The sequence below is a fragment of the Brachycentrus maculatus genome, unplaced genomic scaffold (genome assembly GCF_059751285.1).
Source record: "Brachycentrus maculatus isolate JH-2025_06_01 unplaced genomic scaffold, ASM5975128v1 h1tg000166l, whole genome shotgun sequence".
Classification (NCBI taxonomy): Eukaryota; Metazoa; Arthropoda; class Insecta; order Trichoptera; family Brachycentridae; genus Brachycentrus; species Brachycentrus maculatus.
Window position 1 is genome coordinate 338,710 of NW_028280919.1, and position 15,368 is coordinate 354,077.

The 15,368-nt window shown below is 36.0% G+C and overlaps 1 protein-coding gene across 3 annotated transcripts; it reads right to left on the minus strand.

Annotated features, from left to right (window-relative positions):
- Window positions 1–929: 929 nt before the first annotated feature.
- Window positions 930–13,980, minus strand: Ac13E (Adenylyl cyclase 13E). 3 transcript variants are annotated; one of them, XM_088261725.1, is made up of 8 exons: window positions 13,796–13,980; window positions 13,153–13,484; window positions 11,123–12,132; window positions 9,587–9,838; window positions 8,134–8,490; window positions 6,620–7,029; window positions 4,860–4,955; window positions 930–3,694 (listed from the first exon to the last, which is right to left on the minus strand). In XM_088261725.1, the coding sequence occupies exons 2-8, from the start codon at window positions 13,467–13,469 to the stop codon at window positions 1,787–1,789; spliced, it is 4,350 nt and encodes a 1,449-aa protein (XP_088117851.1). In that variant the 5' UTR covers window positions 13,470–13,484; window positions 13,796–13,980; the 3' UTR covers window positions 930–1,786. The 3 variants fall into 3 exon arrangements, with proteins under 3 accessions (XP_088117851.1, XP_088117849.1, XP_088117850.1); XM_088261723.1 differs by having other exon boundaries at window positions 4,779–4,955; XM_088261724.1 differs by having other exon boundaries at window positions 4,779–4,955; window positions 13,153–13,480; window positions 13,796–13,868.
- Between the last annotated feature and the right edge of the window lie 1,388 nt (window positions 13,981–15,368).

Genomic DNA, 15,368 nt, shown 5'->3' on the forward strand with positions numbered 1-15,368 from the left:
TTTTTCATACGGAGATGTACAAAATAAGGAATATCAAGAGTTGCTATTTTAAATCAATAAAAATTCACGCACTTAAAAAAGTGAAAAAAGGCTATCAAAAGGAGTCGAATAATTAGGAACTTTAATCACAAAAAAAGTAATAATTTAAAGCTAATTATTGATAGAGACATCATAGACCATGCAGATACAGTATATTACTTCACCCTGACATTACAATTTGGATGTTATTAAAAACTTATGAATCTTCATGACCAAAAGATTAAGATGGCAATTCTTACTTAATGACCGAGCTTTGTCTCACCGAACTGCTTGTCTTATCATCTTAAGCATTTCTCTCCGACTAATTCTGGTGGGACAGAACCTTACGGAACCGTGGGTTTAACAATCACACAGAAGATAGTAACTGACATTTTTAGGGGATTCTTTGCAAAAGATATATATATAAAGAATTATAGCTGTATCTGCTATCTTTATAGATAAAAACATCTTTATGAAAAGATAGTTACACCACACAAGATTTTTTTTTTTAAATTCAGTCTCTTAGAATTTGTATGAATTATTTGGGGTTCGCAGACATTATCTTAATGTACCCTTTTAATGATTTTAAAATCCTACAAATTTAAATTTTAAAATTAAGGCTATTTGTCGAGTCGAGTAGAGTAAACACTTGTTCATTCCAAATTTTGAAGATTGTGAGATTATTCCATATATATTGTGATGTTTTAAAACAAATCCTAGTTTGCGTTGACAATATAACAAAAGCAGCAAGGGAAATCAGTAATTTAAATTAATTAATAAAAATTATCATTAGCCTTTTATTAACATTTTTTTCCCGTTATTAAATTTTAAATTCAGGAGTTATATTTAAGTTCAAACTTCAAATATTTAAAGTTGTTATCTAAAATTTTTGAGAGGCACCGGGATTTTTTTTTTTTTTGTGTTTGAAAAAAAAAAAAGCCAGAATAGCAGTGTAAATCATTAAACAAAGTGGTCTTCAAGTGAGGACTGCCCGTATTTAGAAAGCATAGAAGGAGATATAGTAACATAAAAAAACTGGGTATAGTTATTGTCGCAAATAAACATTGAATTATAAATATTTATTGCACATAGTATAAATATATCACTACATACTCTTGTGCATATATGTACTTTTTTATTAAAAAGAATTATTTTTAAGGTAAATCGTCCAAATGATTCCATGCAGCTGAGTAATGTGTACATTGATCACATTTATAAAGTTTTCTGCATATATACATTAATTAACTCTTTATTGTGAAATTAAATATTAAAATATAATTATTTATTAAAACTGGTTAAATTAATCAAGCTATATATGACTTTTCCCTTGGTCCCTAAAAAATATTAAAAAAACAAATATTAATACATATTAGCCCTATTTTAAGTTAGTTTTTTTGTAGAGTAAAATTAATTTTTGCAACATTCGTATAAATAAATAAATGAAATTTTGTATTGTTCCAGATTAAAAAATATATAAAATACGCATCTATTTGTATATACATTATTGTGATCAAAACACGAAAATTGCACACTTTTATAAAGTTTAATATCAATTAACAAAGGCATTGCTATGAAGCAAAAGGAAGATAAAATATTAAATAGTAAAACACATTGCGTATATATGGGTACGGACAAATACCATTTTTCTAAGGTTTACTGAGCATCTCACAAAAGAAAAGAAGATTTTGTGTATGTACTAAGGAAATCTATGTTTGGTGCGCAAGTATAAAACAATTTACAGTTCATTCAAATGAAAATGCGTCTCATCTTATAGAGCTTCTACAGGCTTCTTTCTTAGGACTAAATATACATTCATGTTGTCTTTACCCTTGACGTAGACACTGCCCCTGTGCTCTAAATCGTAAACTTTCTCTAATACTTGGATACAAGCTTCTCCCACTTGGATCCTTCCGTTGACCCCCGTGGAGTCCATGCGACTCGCGATGTTCACGGCGTCCCCCCAAATGTCGTAGTACAGCTTGGTGGTGCCTATCACCCCGGCCGTCACGTCGCCGAAGTTGTAACCGACCCTCAGGATAAGGTTGAACTCGAGTAGGTCCCTGTTGAACTCGTATACCACTCTTTGCATAGCCATCGCGAAATCCATCAACGCGTACAGATGCGTGTGCGGATCGGAATTCGGCTTTCTCATTTGTGGGTTCAAACCGCTGGCGGCCATGAATGTGCTACCGATTGTTTTGATCTTATCCACCGAACGGAATTCGTGGTGGTCGAGTAACTCGTCGAAATCTCCGATCAACTCGTTCAGGACGCGCAAGTACTCTTTGCCTCCTAAATACGATTCGTCGTACATTTCGTTAAAGTTAACGATGCTGGCGAAGATAATCCCGACATTTTTATGATTTTCCGAGTATTTAGCGGTGTTTTTCAACTGATCCGCAACATGGCGAGGAATGATGTTGTGAAGAAGCCAGTCGGCTTGGTTCCTCATACTTTGAATACGTATGTTATCTTTATTGGCTATCACGTTTCCGTAGAAGCTCATGCGGTAACTTATTTCGAATTCTCTATTCAGGAACCAAACGAGCACTACAAGGAGGACAATATCCAAACAAATTTCGCCAATATATACTTGTTGATGAATCTCGTCAAAGTAATTAGTACTGTCTGTTAGATTTTTGGGTAAGCCAAAGGAGCTGTTTCCGAATAGTGCAGCGATTCCCGGCGATATTGTAGAACTGGAGTTGAAATCTAAATCTTGGAAACTCTCCGGATATGACTCTTGTAAAATAGATATCGCTTGTAATAAATTGAATTGAACACTCGTATCTCTGGCGTAGCTCAACTGTTTTAGTAAATTTAAAGGATAGTTTACTCTACTGTTCAGAAGAAGAAAGATGCACATGAAAATAGTCGCCGATAATGCGACCAACGAATTCTTCACCAACCAATTTATTTGGGTAAAATTACAAAAATGCATCAGACTTACGCAAAATAAATAGATATAAAAAGACTGGTCTCCTCCTATGATTTGGAATGGAAACGTGCTGCATGAAAAATTCGCAAACACAGAAAGGATCGGCAAACTGAGAAATATTCCTCCAAAAAAATGCCACGGATACCAGTCAGAGAGGCGGTATAATAAATTGTCTAGTTTCCCGGGAGAACTGCCGGAGTCCGTGGACCCTTTTTGCGATGACTTAGACAGATGCCGGTGTCTGTCGATGCATAACGCGACAGCTGTCAACTGGAATATTACAAAAATAACAAATGCCGCAATCCAAACGGGTCTGGGTTCGTAGAGGAGAAATAAAGAGATAGAAACGAATAAGAACACGACTGCCGATACGAGAACATCTATATATGTATTGAAGCGCGACGTGGCTAAAGTGGGCTGGTCTATTTCCTTTTCGCTGTTCCTGTGAGCGTTCTTCCGATATTCCGACTCCATATCCCGAGATTTAAAGAAGAGAGTGAAGAAGTTGAGGGGCGGTTTTACGAAGTAGCTGAAGCGGGACTTGGCATTGTCCTGGACGCAGCGGATGAGCTGGAGGTCCGACTGCTTGCGGAGCTTCTGGTGGCAGGGGTGCGGGTGCAGGGGATTGATGACTAAGGAAGGCCGGGCGAGACTAGACTGGCTAGAAGTGTAATACCCGGAAACTCGACGGTGCAGATCTTGGGACGCTCCTAAAGCTGACTGGCTCACCATGTAAATCTGGAATATTACAACGTTAAAGTAAGTTAAAAATTAAAGGTATACAGTCTGCAAGAGAATGAAGGAGGCATATTAATCAGTTTATATAATAAAATTGCTATCAGAGCTGAAAGTTCTTATTTATCCTGCTAAGTACTCCCCGCTACCAGAACATAATAAAAAGTACCTATTTGAAAAAATGAAATTTCAAAATATGAAACAGGATTTTTTTTATTAACTACATATTTATTTTGTATATCGTGTTTGGCTACCATGCTAAAGGCCTCGGGTTTGATTCTCTGAGGTTCAAAATAAATATGTGTGATTTCTTACTGTAATATCGATTTAATATTACCCTGGACTGGTAGCTGAAGCACAGGACTCATCACCCTGCCTTCATGTAATCAACAATCAAGATGACACTGTGTCAATTGATGCAGTGCCCTATACACCATTAAGTGCGGATAAGAATAAGAAAGTAATAGAGGAAAGTATGAAAAATCTATATTTAATATAAATACATACATAAATATGTAAAGATTAAGTTAAATAAAATAAACATATTTATGATACTAACACACTATGGACGGGAAAGGTATTTCTACCTGTTTGGTCGATTGATGCTAAGGATAGGAAGGGTATTTTTACTTTCTGCACCGGTCTCATTTCAAGGTCAGAAAATAAAGAATTACATATTTAATGTTTTTATATGAATATCACGTACCAATCTCTTTGTTAAGGTCCGCAGGCGTAATAAATACCTGTCCGAAATATGTTAATAGGAGAAAAATATTGTGGTTCACATAATATGAACTGTACAGTTTTTTTTATAAAATAAGTATGTAAAAGAAATACACTTTACATTTTTTCTTTATCACATTCTTGCAAAAGTAAAATTCCCTTTTTTAGTAAAAAAAAGGCTAATTGTTAAATTTTTATACACTTACAAATAAATAAACATAAAACGATTGAAGATAATTCTTTCCCGAGTTAATTTCTTAGTTGGGAAGTATCGAGTCCATAAGCCAAGCTCGGGAGTTGAGCATCTACAGTGCCACAGTGCCAAGGCGCCTGCCTTAATTCCTCTACTAAGCTGGATGTTCACCTGGTGTTGGATACTGGAGCGCCGACTGGTGCTGCGAATGCCCGAGTCCTTCCTGCTGTTGACGGACGGACACAAGCTCACCTGGTCCTCCGTGTGAGGAGCTCTCAGCTGCAGCGGACTCACCGGCAGGTCCTGCAGCTGGCTCATGGTGGAACTTCGGGCTCGCGTGCGCGGTACCTGCAGGCAATATTTCATTATTATGATATTATGGACACCTCCGAATTCCATGGACAGCTAGACGCACCAATGAGTCCATTCGCCAGGAACTACGCTTGGATGGCTTGGCTTGGCTCTGGCCAATGTCTGTACCCGACGGATTCTCTAGTTCTTTGGACACGTTGCGCGCGGCAACGAGGATAGCCTGGAAAGACTAGTTGTGATTGGTAGCCTGGAGGGGAAAGTGAGGGAGAGAAGGTCCCCCGCACGATGGACCAATCAAATTAAGGCAGCAGCAGGCACCTCAGTGGTTGGAGCGCTACGTGCAGCGTAGTCAAGGGATAACTGGAGAAGAGTAATTGCTTCTGCAAGGGTCACAACCCTCAGCAATGAGGAATAAGACGGAGAAGAAGAATGGACACCTCAAGAGAGAATAAGCTGGAAATAAGGCCTGTAATTGTATAATTTAAGGCTGTCATTGAATGGCATGAAAAAATCTTCCTACAAAGGAGGTTTTAAAAAAACATTGGGTTTTATTGCATTTTATTTAAGTTTATGTAAGTTTCAATTGAAGCACTCTTAACACATTGTTGTTAAGCACTCTTAACACATAACAAACTTGTTTATAAAATAATTTGTAAATACCTTAAAATTAATTGTATAAATTTGTAAAGGTGTATGATAACTCACTAAAATAACTCACTAAACAAACTAACATTACTAATAAAACTAACCCCACTAACAGGAATACTAACACTTATAAGTCAAATGTAAAAAGTGTAAATAAAAAATAACTCGACACTGGCGATAACACCCAAGATGGGTGAAAAGCCATCAAAAAGAAGAAGAAGAAGAAGAACACATTGTTGTTGGGCAGTTTTGTCATCAATTCCGACCCTAATTAGTATACTAATCACAAGTAACCGCAAACCCTATTCCGATCTGTACAATGTTTTTTGGCATCTTGCATTCTACCAAAAGTAAGCAAATAGAACGCTTATAAGCATCTTCCGCTCTCTACCAACAGAATGAAGATGCTTTTAAGCGTTTCCCCCAACCGATGTGTTATTTAAGAAAAAAATATTAGTACGAGTTGGGTTTTGGTCCCATGGTTAGTGTGCGAACTCTCAGTCAGAGTTCCTAGGTGTGTTTCCACTCTACTACAACTTGATTTCTATTTTTAATAACGGCTGCTTAGGCCTATAACACAAATATATACTATAAAATAAGCTAGTCGAAAAATGTTCCATTACAACTGCAGGTAAAATTTTACTTAATAGTCATTTCCGATGTATTACTGTAAACAACTCATCAGCTGTAAGTTTGACTATTTATTCTAAATGCATGCATCATTTAGTACACAGTATTTCCTTTAAAATATTTAGATTCATTTTTTTTAATAATTATTTATTTACATTTAAAACTTACTACACAGTAAAATTGTTAGCGGATTTGCCCGTACCAGGTACGAGAAAGGCCCATTTTTTGCCAGTATCTGGCGAATATATATCGGGCAAAGAGTTAATTAAGTAGTTCAATGAACAATTCATTTATCATTCTTGTTTCTACCAATGAAAAACGATAGCTGTTTTTCCAATTTTCGGAATATATAATAAAATATTTTTTGAATTTGGGTCTGTTGAATTTTCAACAAATGATATGTAATGAACTTTTAAAATTCTCACTTCAATATGATTGGTCCTGCCGTATTGCGATCTGTAGCTGCTGCTCCTCGCAAACGGAGAAACGTCGCTCCGGGACTGGCTGATGTAGGAGCGGATATCCAACATGTCAGCGTCGTACGCCGACGCATTGGACAACCTCTGCTGGCGGGAGTCCACGCACAGCAAGTTGCACTGCGTGCTCTCGGGCTGCTTTGCCGGGGTGCAGTCCACCATCTCTATCACGATGGGAACCTGCTGGTAGCCGTTGGAGGAGGGATGGTTCCCGTCGCAGCTGGTGACTTCCTTCTCGATCTTCAGAATGTTCAGGTCGTTCAATTTTACAATAACCGTGTCGTTCGCCGCTTCAGTCTTGCGTAAAAACTTTGGCACTTTCCAGTTTTTAATTTTGGTTGTATATTTGCCGTAGCTCCCTGAAAATTCCGAATGCACAATTTTTATTTTATTTAATAATATTTCATTCAAAAAATTCCAAATGCACAATGAAAACTGCAACTGTAAACGCAAAGAAAAAACCTGAATTTATTTTTTATTTTTCACATCTATTGGTAAGAAAGTGATTACATAAAATGCACGGGGATTATGTGGGAAAAATAATAATGGCCTTTGGCCACCTTGGCTTCCGTTACAGAGTAACGTCAAACAATATTTAACAATATTTTGAATGATAAATGTATTTGTATACAAGTGATTTTGAATTTCAGGTGTTTAACTTGAAATCATGGCATACGCTCGAGTATTAACATAACCCCAAAAAAAAAGCTTAATTCATAAGCTTCTTTACATCTCACCAATAGATGTCTCTAGTGAAATTCTAGTGATTCAAGAACAAGGTTTCTAAATTGGTTCATATATATAGAACTTCCAAGAATGTGAGTAGCGTGGTTGTCAATAATGGGTAGAATTGGTGAATGTTACACGTGTGTAAAGTGATCACTTAAACCAGCCTATGACGGTCGTCAGCCCCGTAAATGCCCAGACTTCCATATTCTTCTTCATCTTTGATGAGATGTCAAAAAGTAATAACCCCAAACATTGAGCAATTCAATTCATCTAAAATGGAAGAAGAGTCATTCTTTTAAGAAGAATATGGTCATGTCACAAAAAAACTTTTTTCTAAGATTCCCAGTTTACGGCTTGACTCTGGCCAAAGTCTGTACAAGACGGATTCTTCAGTTCTTTGGACACATTGCACATGACAATGAGGATGGCCTAGAACAACTGGTTGAAATTGGTAGCCTGGAGGGGAAGAGAGGGAGAGGAAGTCCCCACACGTTGAACCGATCAAGTTAAGACAGCAGCAGGCACCTCGGTGGTTGGAGCGCTACGTGCAGCGCAGTCAAGGGATAACTGGAGAAAAGTCGTTACTTCAATAAGAGTCACAACTCTCAGTAATAAGGACTAAGACGGAGAAGAGAAGAGAGTTTAAATCAATGACATTTGTCACTCTACTTATATATTTTTTTTTACATTAAACTTAAATATTAATTGCAACCTTATAGTAAAACACGACAAACCTGTGGAAACCGGACTCTTGGACGATTCATCGCTAGAAGTTTTACCATTTTTGGATTTCTTTTCCTCATTCTCCATGTCTAGAATGCTCGGCAGCGAGTTGGCCTTCATCTTCAGGTTGAAGGGGTTCGGCGAGAGGCGGTTGGGGTTGTTCACCGGAGGGGTGAGGGATTCCGCCAGGCGGAGGGGGCTGGACGTATCGTCGGGGGCGAGGGAGATGTTGACACTGGGCGAGAGGGTTGTCATCATGGGGGCCACGGAGTCAGTGGTGCTCGGGGGGGAAATGACCAACTTGAGAGGCATGTTGCTGGCGTTGGAAGCGTGCAGCTGACGTCCTTCTATAAAATATGTCTTGTGACCTGCAAAGTAAATTTTTAATTGATTTTTTTATTAACGGCCGTAACCAATTTGTACAAAATGTTTTGCATAGTTTAAATATACAGTATAACTTATATACAGAGTTAGGATAGTTAATTTACATGATAAAACGTAGTTGTTAAATTTAGTCAAAATGTCTTTTTATGTGCGTACCAACCTTTAGGAATAAAATCATCTAATATATATAATAGTCTCAACAGAAACAAAGTTACTTTTTACGGGAAAGGAATATGCAAGAATAAGTATTTACAGGGCTTGTAGTCTGTCATCAGCTGGCTTAAATGATGAACTTCTGATGCTTGAACAAACCGAAGATAGGTCATGGACCTTTCAGACACCAAGACTCTTACATTGAATTCCTATTAAAAAGGTTCAATATTGTTGAGGGATTGTTATAAAATATCTTGAAAATGATCCCTTGGGAGTTAAATCCTGTATTCGTGCACAAATATTAGGATATACTAAAATATTATAAGTAAATTAGATCATTTTCATAACATGATCAATGTGTTTCATTTTAATAACTTTTGATAAGGATTTTTAAAATTCCATAGGCTACGCTTGTTAAATGTTATTAATATTATAATAACATGTTGTTAATATTATAATAAAGTTCGAGCCTGCGATATGTGCAATGTAATGCTTAATGAAATACACATCAATAATGTTACTTTTAATATGTTTAAGAGAAATATTGTTGATGTCTATTTGACTATTTGACAAAGAAAATTTCCATTATTTGATAAAAACATTTAATATAAGTTTATTTTATATTATATTATTTTATTATTTTATAATTATATAGTTATACTTTTATATAAATGAAAGTTTATTTATATTTTTAGATGATTTAAGTGAAAACCTGTAATTGGAATGTTATTTTTTAAATTTTATTATATTATGTTGTTTTTGTTAAATATTCTGTTGGTTTTCCAATAAATAATTTTTTTTTTAAATAAAAAAATAAATGGTGATGCACGATCTAGGCCACCTATTCTGTATATAAATTTGACCTTTAACCGATAATATTTTGATTTTGTAATCGCAATAGCTACCATTTCAAAAGTTGCAACTAACCAAAAACATCTTCACCCTCTTCTAGAATATAGTCAGTGAGGAAGCGACTAGTTTCTTCCGAGATGTGAACCCTTCCCGGCTTTCCGGTAGATTCCATCCGATTGGCGAGAGTGACATCATTACTCCACACATCGAACTTGAACCTCCGGGTGCCGACTATCCCGCACAACACCGTTCCAGTGTGGACGCCCACCCTCATATTAACTCCGTCCCCTCTTTGTTCGTCAAACAGTTTTATCGCTTCAATCATACCTGCAAAAGAAAAGAAAATGAAAAATTGTCAAATATAAAGAGAGGAGTTCAATTTCAACTTCTTCCTCATCTTACTTCTCATTACTGAGGGTTGTGACCCTTGTCGAAGCAATGTGATGAAAATTTGAAAACGTAATTCATAAAGAAAGCAAAGAAAAAACTTTTTTAAACATATTCATATATGTAATATAAAGTTTATTAAGCTTTTATTCATTATTCTTCTTCTTCGAATCCTTATCCACATCCCAATGGTGCATAGGGCACTGCATCCTATAAATGCAGTGTTATCTTGATCGTTAACATATGAAGGAAAGATGATCAGCCCTCCGCTTCAGGTACCAGTCCAAGGTAATTGAATGAATATTAGAGTGAAAAATCACCCATATTTATTTGATCCCTCCAGAATGGTAACCGAGCGTGCTGACCATTGCACTACGGAGGCAGACAGTTTTATTACTATTATTATAACTGTACCAAGGGAGTGAGTTTTATTAACATACTTATTTTATTTTTAATTAAAATCGGTATTCAAAAAGTTGTATTCTAGATAATTTTCTAAGACATAAAGGAACTTTGTAAAGAAATATGTGAATACAAGTCACATGTTTTCAATAATTATTAGTTTTTTTTCCTTTTCCACAAAAGATAATTTGTGCAAACCCTGCAAGAAGGCTATGAATTGAAAGTAAGAAAAATGCACACATCGACATAATTTGAGAACTTTATAGTAGATCAATATAATTATATATTTTATTTCACTAAAAATGGAGATTTGCTGCCTTTTGAGCATTGAAATAAATGAAAATGAGTTTCATTGAAGTATATTTTAGGAGGTAAAACGTGACCAAAATTGCAAATTTATATGGTTTCCGCCTAATTTTCATCCAAAAGGTAGGCAAATTTTGGTTGACTGAAGCACCACAAGTTGGAATCATACGCCAGTGGATAAAAGATCAAAGCTTAACAAATAGTTTGATTTAACTCCGCAGCGTGATATATTTATGCTAATTGGTCGGTAATAAAATGCATTTAGCTACAATTTAGTTATGTAATCATTTATAGACCACTTAACACGGTCAATATCCAAGTTCATATTTTGTTTATCAATACACGGGTCATTGTTTTGAGTAGTTATGTCAGATAAGATTTGGAACGAGCGCAAATTTATCGGAGTAACTCCTTGATTTACTATCAAAACTCTCGATATAATGTAATAGTGAATCAATGTTGAAGTGGGGAGCCACGAGGCCCTAATAGAATTCAAGTGGGCGATGTTATATTTACCTAGTCCCATTTCCACACAGCACTTGGCGTGATCGCTCCGCGGCTCTGGGCATCCGGAAACGCAATAATAGCAGTCTCCGAGAGTGGAAATCTTCTCGCAATTGTTCATCTGACAGAGGTCGTCGAATCTCTCGAACAAGTCATTCAGTATATTGACTAATTCTTCGGCAGTTTTGTTACTCGACATCTTGGTAAACCCGACTATATCGGCGAACAAAATGCTCACATTTTCCATGCAGTGCATGTTGAAAGGTCTGAATAAGGATTTTAGATCCGACGCTCCGGGATTGGAGGTGCGAGGATAGAGACTGTTGTTTCGCTTGAGACTATTTTCCGATTCGATTCCCGTTTCGCACATCAACCAGTCGGCTACTTTCGGAGGCATTACGGAATGTATCATTTTCTCTTTTAATATCTTCTCCATCTCTAGCTGTTTTCTCACCAGCAGACTCTGACCGACCTTCATGAATGTTTCTCTCATGCGGACTATAGTCATCAGCAGTATGTGAAAGCCGATCAGGTGGATACAGATTTGCAGCAGAAGTCTCACAGCGAGTCCCGGATAACTGATGGCGATGTCTTGACATTGTACTAAAGTATTGGTGACTTCGAAGGCTATAGAATAAATTACGCTGAAACCCACGCATAAATACAGCGGCAAAGGAATAGTAGTGTATATTATGAGGATAATCTCAGCGCACATGGCAAAGTGTCCAGCTTGGCTGATATCGCCGATGAAGTGTATGTCCTCGAACGATTTGTAGGGAAATAATCCGACGAGGGATAAACTTAAAGCGCATAGTAGCAAAGTCATTATCACAGATATAATTAGCGTGTACATTCTATAAAGTTTCGTAAATGTCAAAATCAACGCGAGCGTCGACACGAGAAACATTCCGGAAAATATAGAACAAAGAAGAGGCCACGTTGAGATCAGTCCGGAGTTGCCGATAATCGTAAAGTATGCGGCCCAAGAAATACAGAATATGCAAATATACAGCAACGCCAACCTGAAACCAAAACACCGCAAATTAATCTCGGTAGCATAATTCCGTGCGGTGCGCACTAATACTACCTTCTGGGTAATTGCGGACATGTTTGCTTAACTCGGTCAATATTTGATCTCGCTATTGTGCCTTACTTAGAGACAATAAATTTTCTACTCAAATAAAGACTAAGAATGACGATATTACACAATCCATTATTGTACTAATTTGCACTTCTAGAAATAACTATTTGTATGTATCTCGACTTTAGTACACTGATAAAGGGATGAAGTAAGCAGCTTTGATATTCATTATGGTTATTGAATTGTCATAGGAAAACAAAAAGATTCAAAGAGCCATTTTTAACACTTTACATCAGAAAAATATGCTTTCAATTAGTATAATTAAAAAAAATAGTAATAATTTTTTAAATGTAAGTCTACTTTTCTATTATTTTTAAATTCTGAGTAGATATTTTATTTATAAAAGACATTAAAGCAGACTAAAATATCACAAAATATTCATTTAAATAATTGAAAAAACGTAGATGGCTAAAGTATTCACCACAAGTATCTGTGTGATGACAAAAATTAAATTATTAAAATAATATGAATAACTATATAGGCTGAGCTGCGAAATGTGATGAAACTAGTGAGGAATGAGTTGACTTTTCTTTGAGAATTTTCGCCTTCCAATATTGATTATCTAACTTATCCGCACCCATGGTGCATAGGACACTGCATTGTATTGATGCAGTGTTATCTTAATCATTTCCTATGTACAGTGTTATCTTAATAGTTTCTTATATGAAGGCAAGGTGATCACTCCTGAACTTCAGGGACCAGTCCAGGGTAATATTAAATAATATTAGTGAAAATTAGTCAATTAAATCTGTAATATTTTTTTTTCACCCGCCTCTGAATATCGAACCCGGGACCTCCAGCACAGTCGCTAAACGCGCTAGCCATTGCACCACGGAGGCGGACAAATTCCAACATTGATAGAAATGTACAAGTATTATAATTATGTAAAGAGAATGCTTGCCTGAATCTTAACCTAATGGGAGCGAATGTGCTGGCTTTGTACTGGCCTTCCAGGATGTCGGAGTCGAACTCGGGGTTGAAGAGCGAGTTGGTGGCGGCGCGCTCGAAGGGCACGGGCATGGCGAGCCCGCAGCAGCTGGACCGGCGCCGCCCGCGCGCCAGCAGCGCCTGGATGTGCGGCGCCATGCAAAGGTGCAGCTCCTCATCGTCCGCCGCCTCGCTCGCCGCCGGCCCTCGCTGCGCGCTCCCATGACGCTTCGCCGACGCGAAGCGCTTCCTTTTGCTAGACATCTTCATCACATCGCGCTTCTGACTCATCCATGCTGTTTCTAGCTGAAAACCGAAAACAAACCGCGCTCAACTAATAAATCACGTTATCTCGGACAAACTCTAATCCTCGAATCTCGTTCGCTAACAAAATTTAATACAATATCCCCTTCCGAAACGAGTGTTATTATCGTGACGCGAACTAAACTAATACGTAAACACGAACACCGATACAAAAACCGAAGCGAAAGGCGACAGAAGATCGTCTTATCAAATATGTATAACTAAGCACCACATTATTATCGCTAAAACTAGCGCAAGATCGGATCGAAACCCTGAAAAGGAACGTTCCAAGTGCAACTGTCATCAGCTGTTACCTGATTTGTTTAATGAAAGAGCGTAAACTTCGATTCCCGACTGAAAAATGAGATTCACATATTTTCTGCTGTTAATTATCGAACACTGCTGCACAAAATGCAATAAAAATATTTGTTTAAACGAAAACAAAAATACAGAGACACTGTAAAAAATATTGCCCTTCTTTGACTGAGTTTACTGGATTGCCATGTGTGGGAAATCGTTAATGTCAATCTCAATAATATTGCCATAAAAAAATATGTACTCCATCGCACCTACTTCAGCTAACACGGAAATGAATGTCGTAAATTAATAATTATTTTACATAGATCGAGAAATACTTAGATTTCAATAAATTTTTCTTTAAATATATCTTTTACGATACTTATCCTTATTAAAAGCTTCGATGTCTTTTTTTATTTTTTCATATGAATATTTCCGTAATAAACATGAATTTTAACGCACATTTAAAAATATTAAAACTGCTTTCATGATTATATTAAATTGATAGCGTTAATATTTCATAAAGTATTTTTCATCCGATGTTTTATTATTCGAAATCGTAATATTCAGCTGGCTCTTCAAACAGTTTCTACTTACTAATGGCCTTGCTGGAAGTGAAAAAATTCAAGGCAAAATATATTGCTAATATAACCATGAACATCAACAATAAAAAAATTGGAATAATCCAATGCATTTAACAAAAAAAAACAAACATTGCTAGTTAGGTTTTAAAACTTAACTTTATCTATAACTTTTAATTTTTATTTATTTACTGTTTACCTACAACGATACATTTATTCTCTTAAAATTACAATATTTCTTATTAATGCGTTTACTGTATAAAATTTAATTAAATTAGTAAACTGTATTAAGTTTTCATATTTTTATATGGTTTATAATTCTAATCCAATAGTTTTGGGAAAACAGTTGTCCCATTGACAAGTGATTATGACTGCTCGAAACTAGTAGTGTTAATTAAAAACCGAAATTATGTCAAACTTTTTATCAAGTTTACTAAATCTTTCTGAAGTGTTATAAAGTTCATGCCGTCACTATACTCAAATGAATCCTATTTATTTAACCTACTAATTCCATAATAATCGTTGAATTTATAGGAAATGTAACCGTTTAATTTATAGGTGGAAAGACATTTTAACTCGCCAAAACTACGATGTTGATTTATTGGGAAGGTGTTTTTAAATAGACAAAAATAATTGTTAATGATTTATTTTAATTCACGAAAAACACAGATCAAGAAAAAAATATGTACATCCAGTTACTATTTATTTGTTACACTTATAGTAAGTAAATTAGTTATGGGTTTGATATTTTTATGTGCAGAATAATTGTCGTTAACTTTGGGCTCTAGGGTAACATCGGACAAGCAGAGAAATTTAGTTTCAGTTTTGTTCAATGTTACACTTTGGTACGCTTACTTGATGCATTTTAAGGTGTAATTACCTCACAAATCCATTAAAACATCATTTGAGATTACTATTATCAATCACCAATTTTATTAAACCCTGATATCACCAATATAAGAAATTTATATTAAAATAATATGCTTTTTTATGGTGAACGTGCACAATT

Bases quoted from the DNA above. Each gene is read 5' to 3' on its own strand.
- Ac13E (XM_088261723.1), bottom strand. From the start codon at position 13,469: ATGAGTCAGAAGCGCGATGTGATGAAGATGTCTAGCAAAAGGAAGCGC. The intron at 8,491-9,586 runs GTTAGTTGCAAC...TTTACTTTGCAG, and splicing joins AGAGGGTGAAGATGTTTTTG to GTCACAAGACATATTTTATA. The intron at 7,030-8,133 runs GTTTGTCGTGTT...CGGAATTTTCAG, and splicing joins CAAGAGTCCGGTTTCCACAG to GGAGCTACGGCAAATATACA.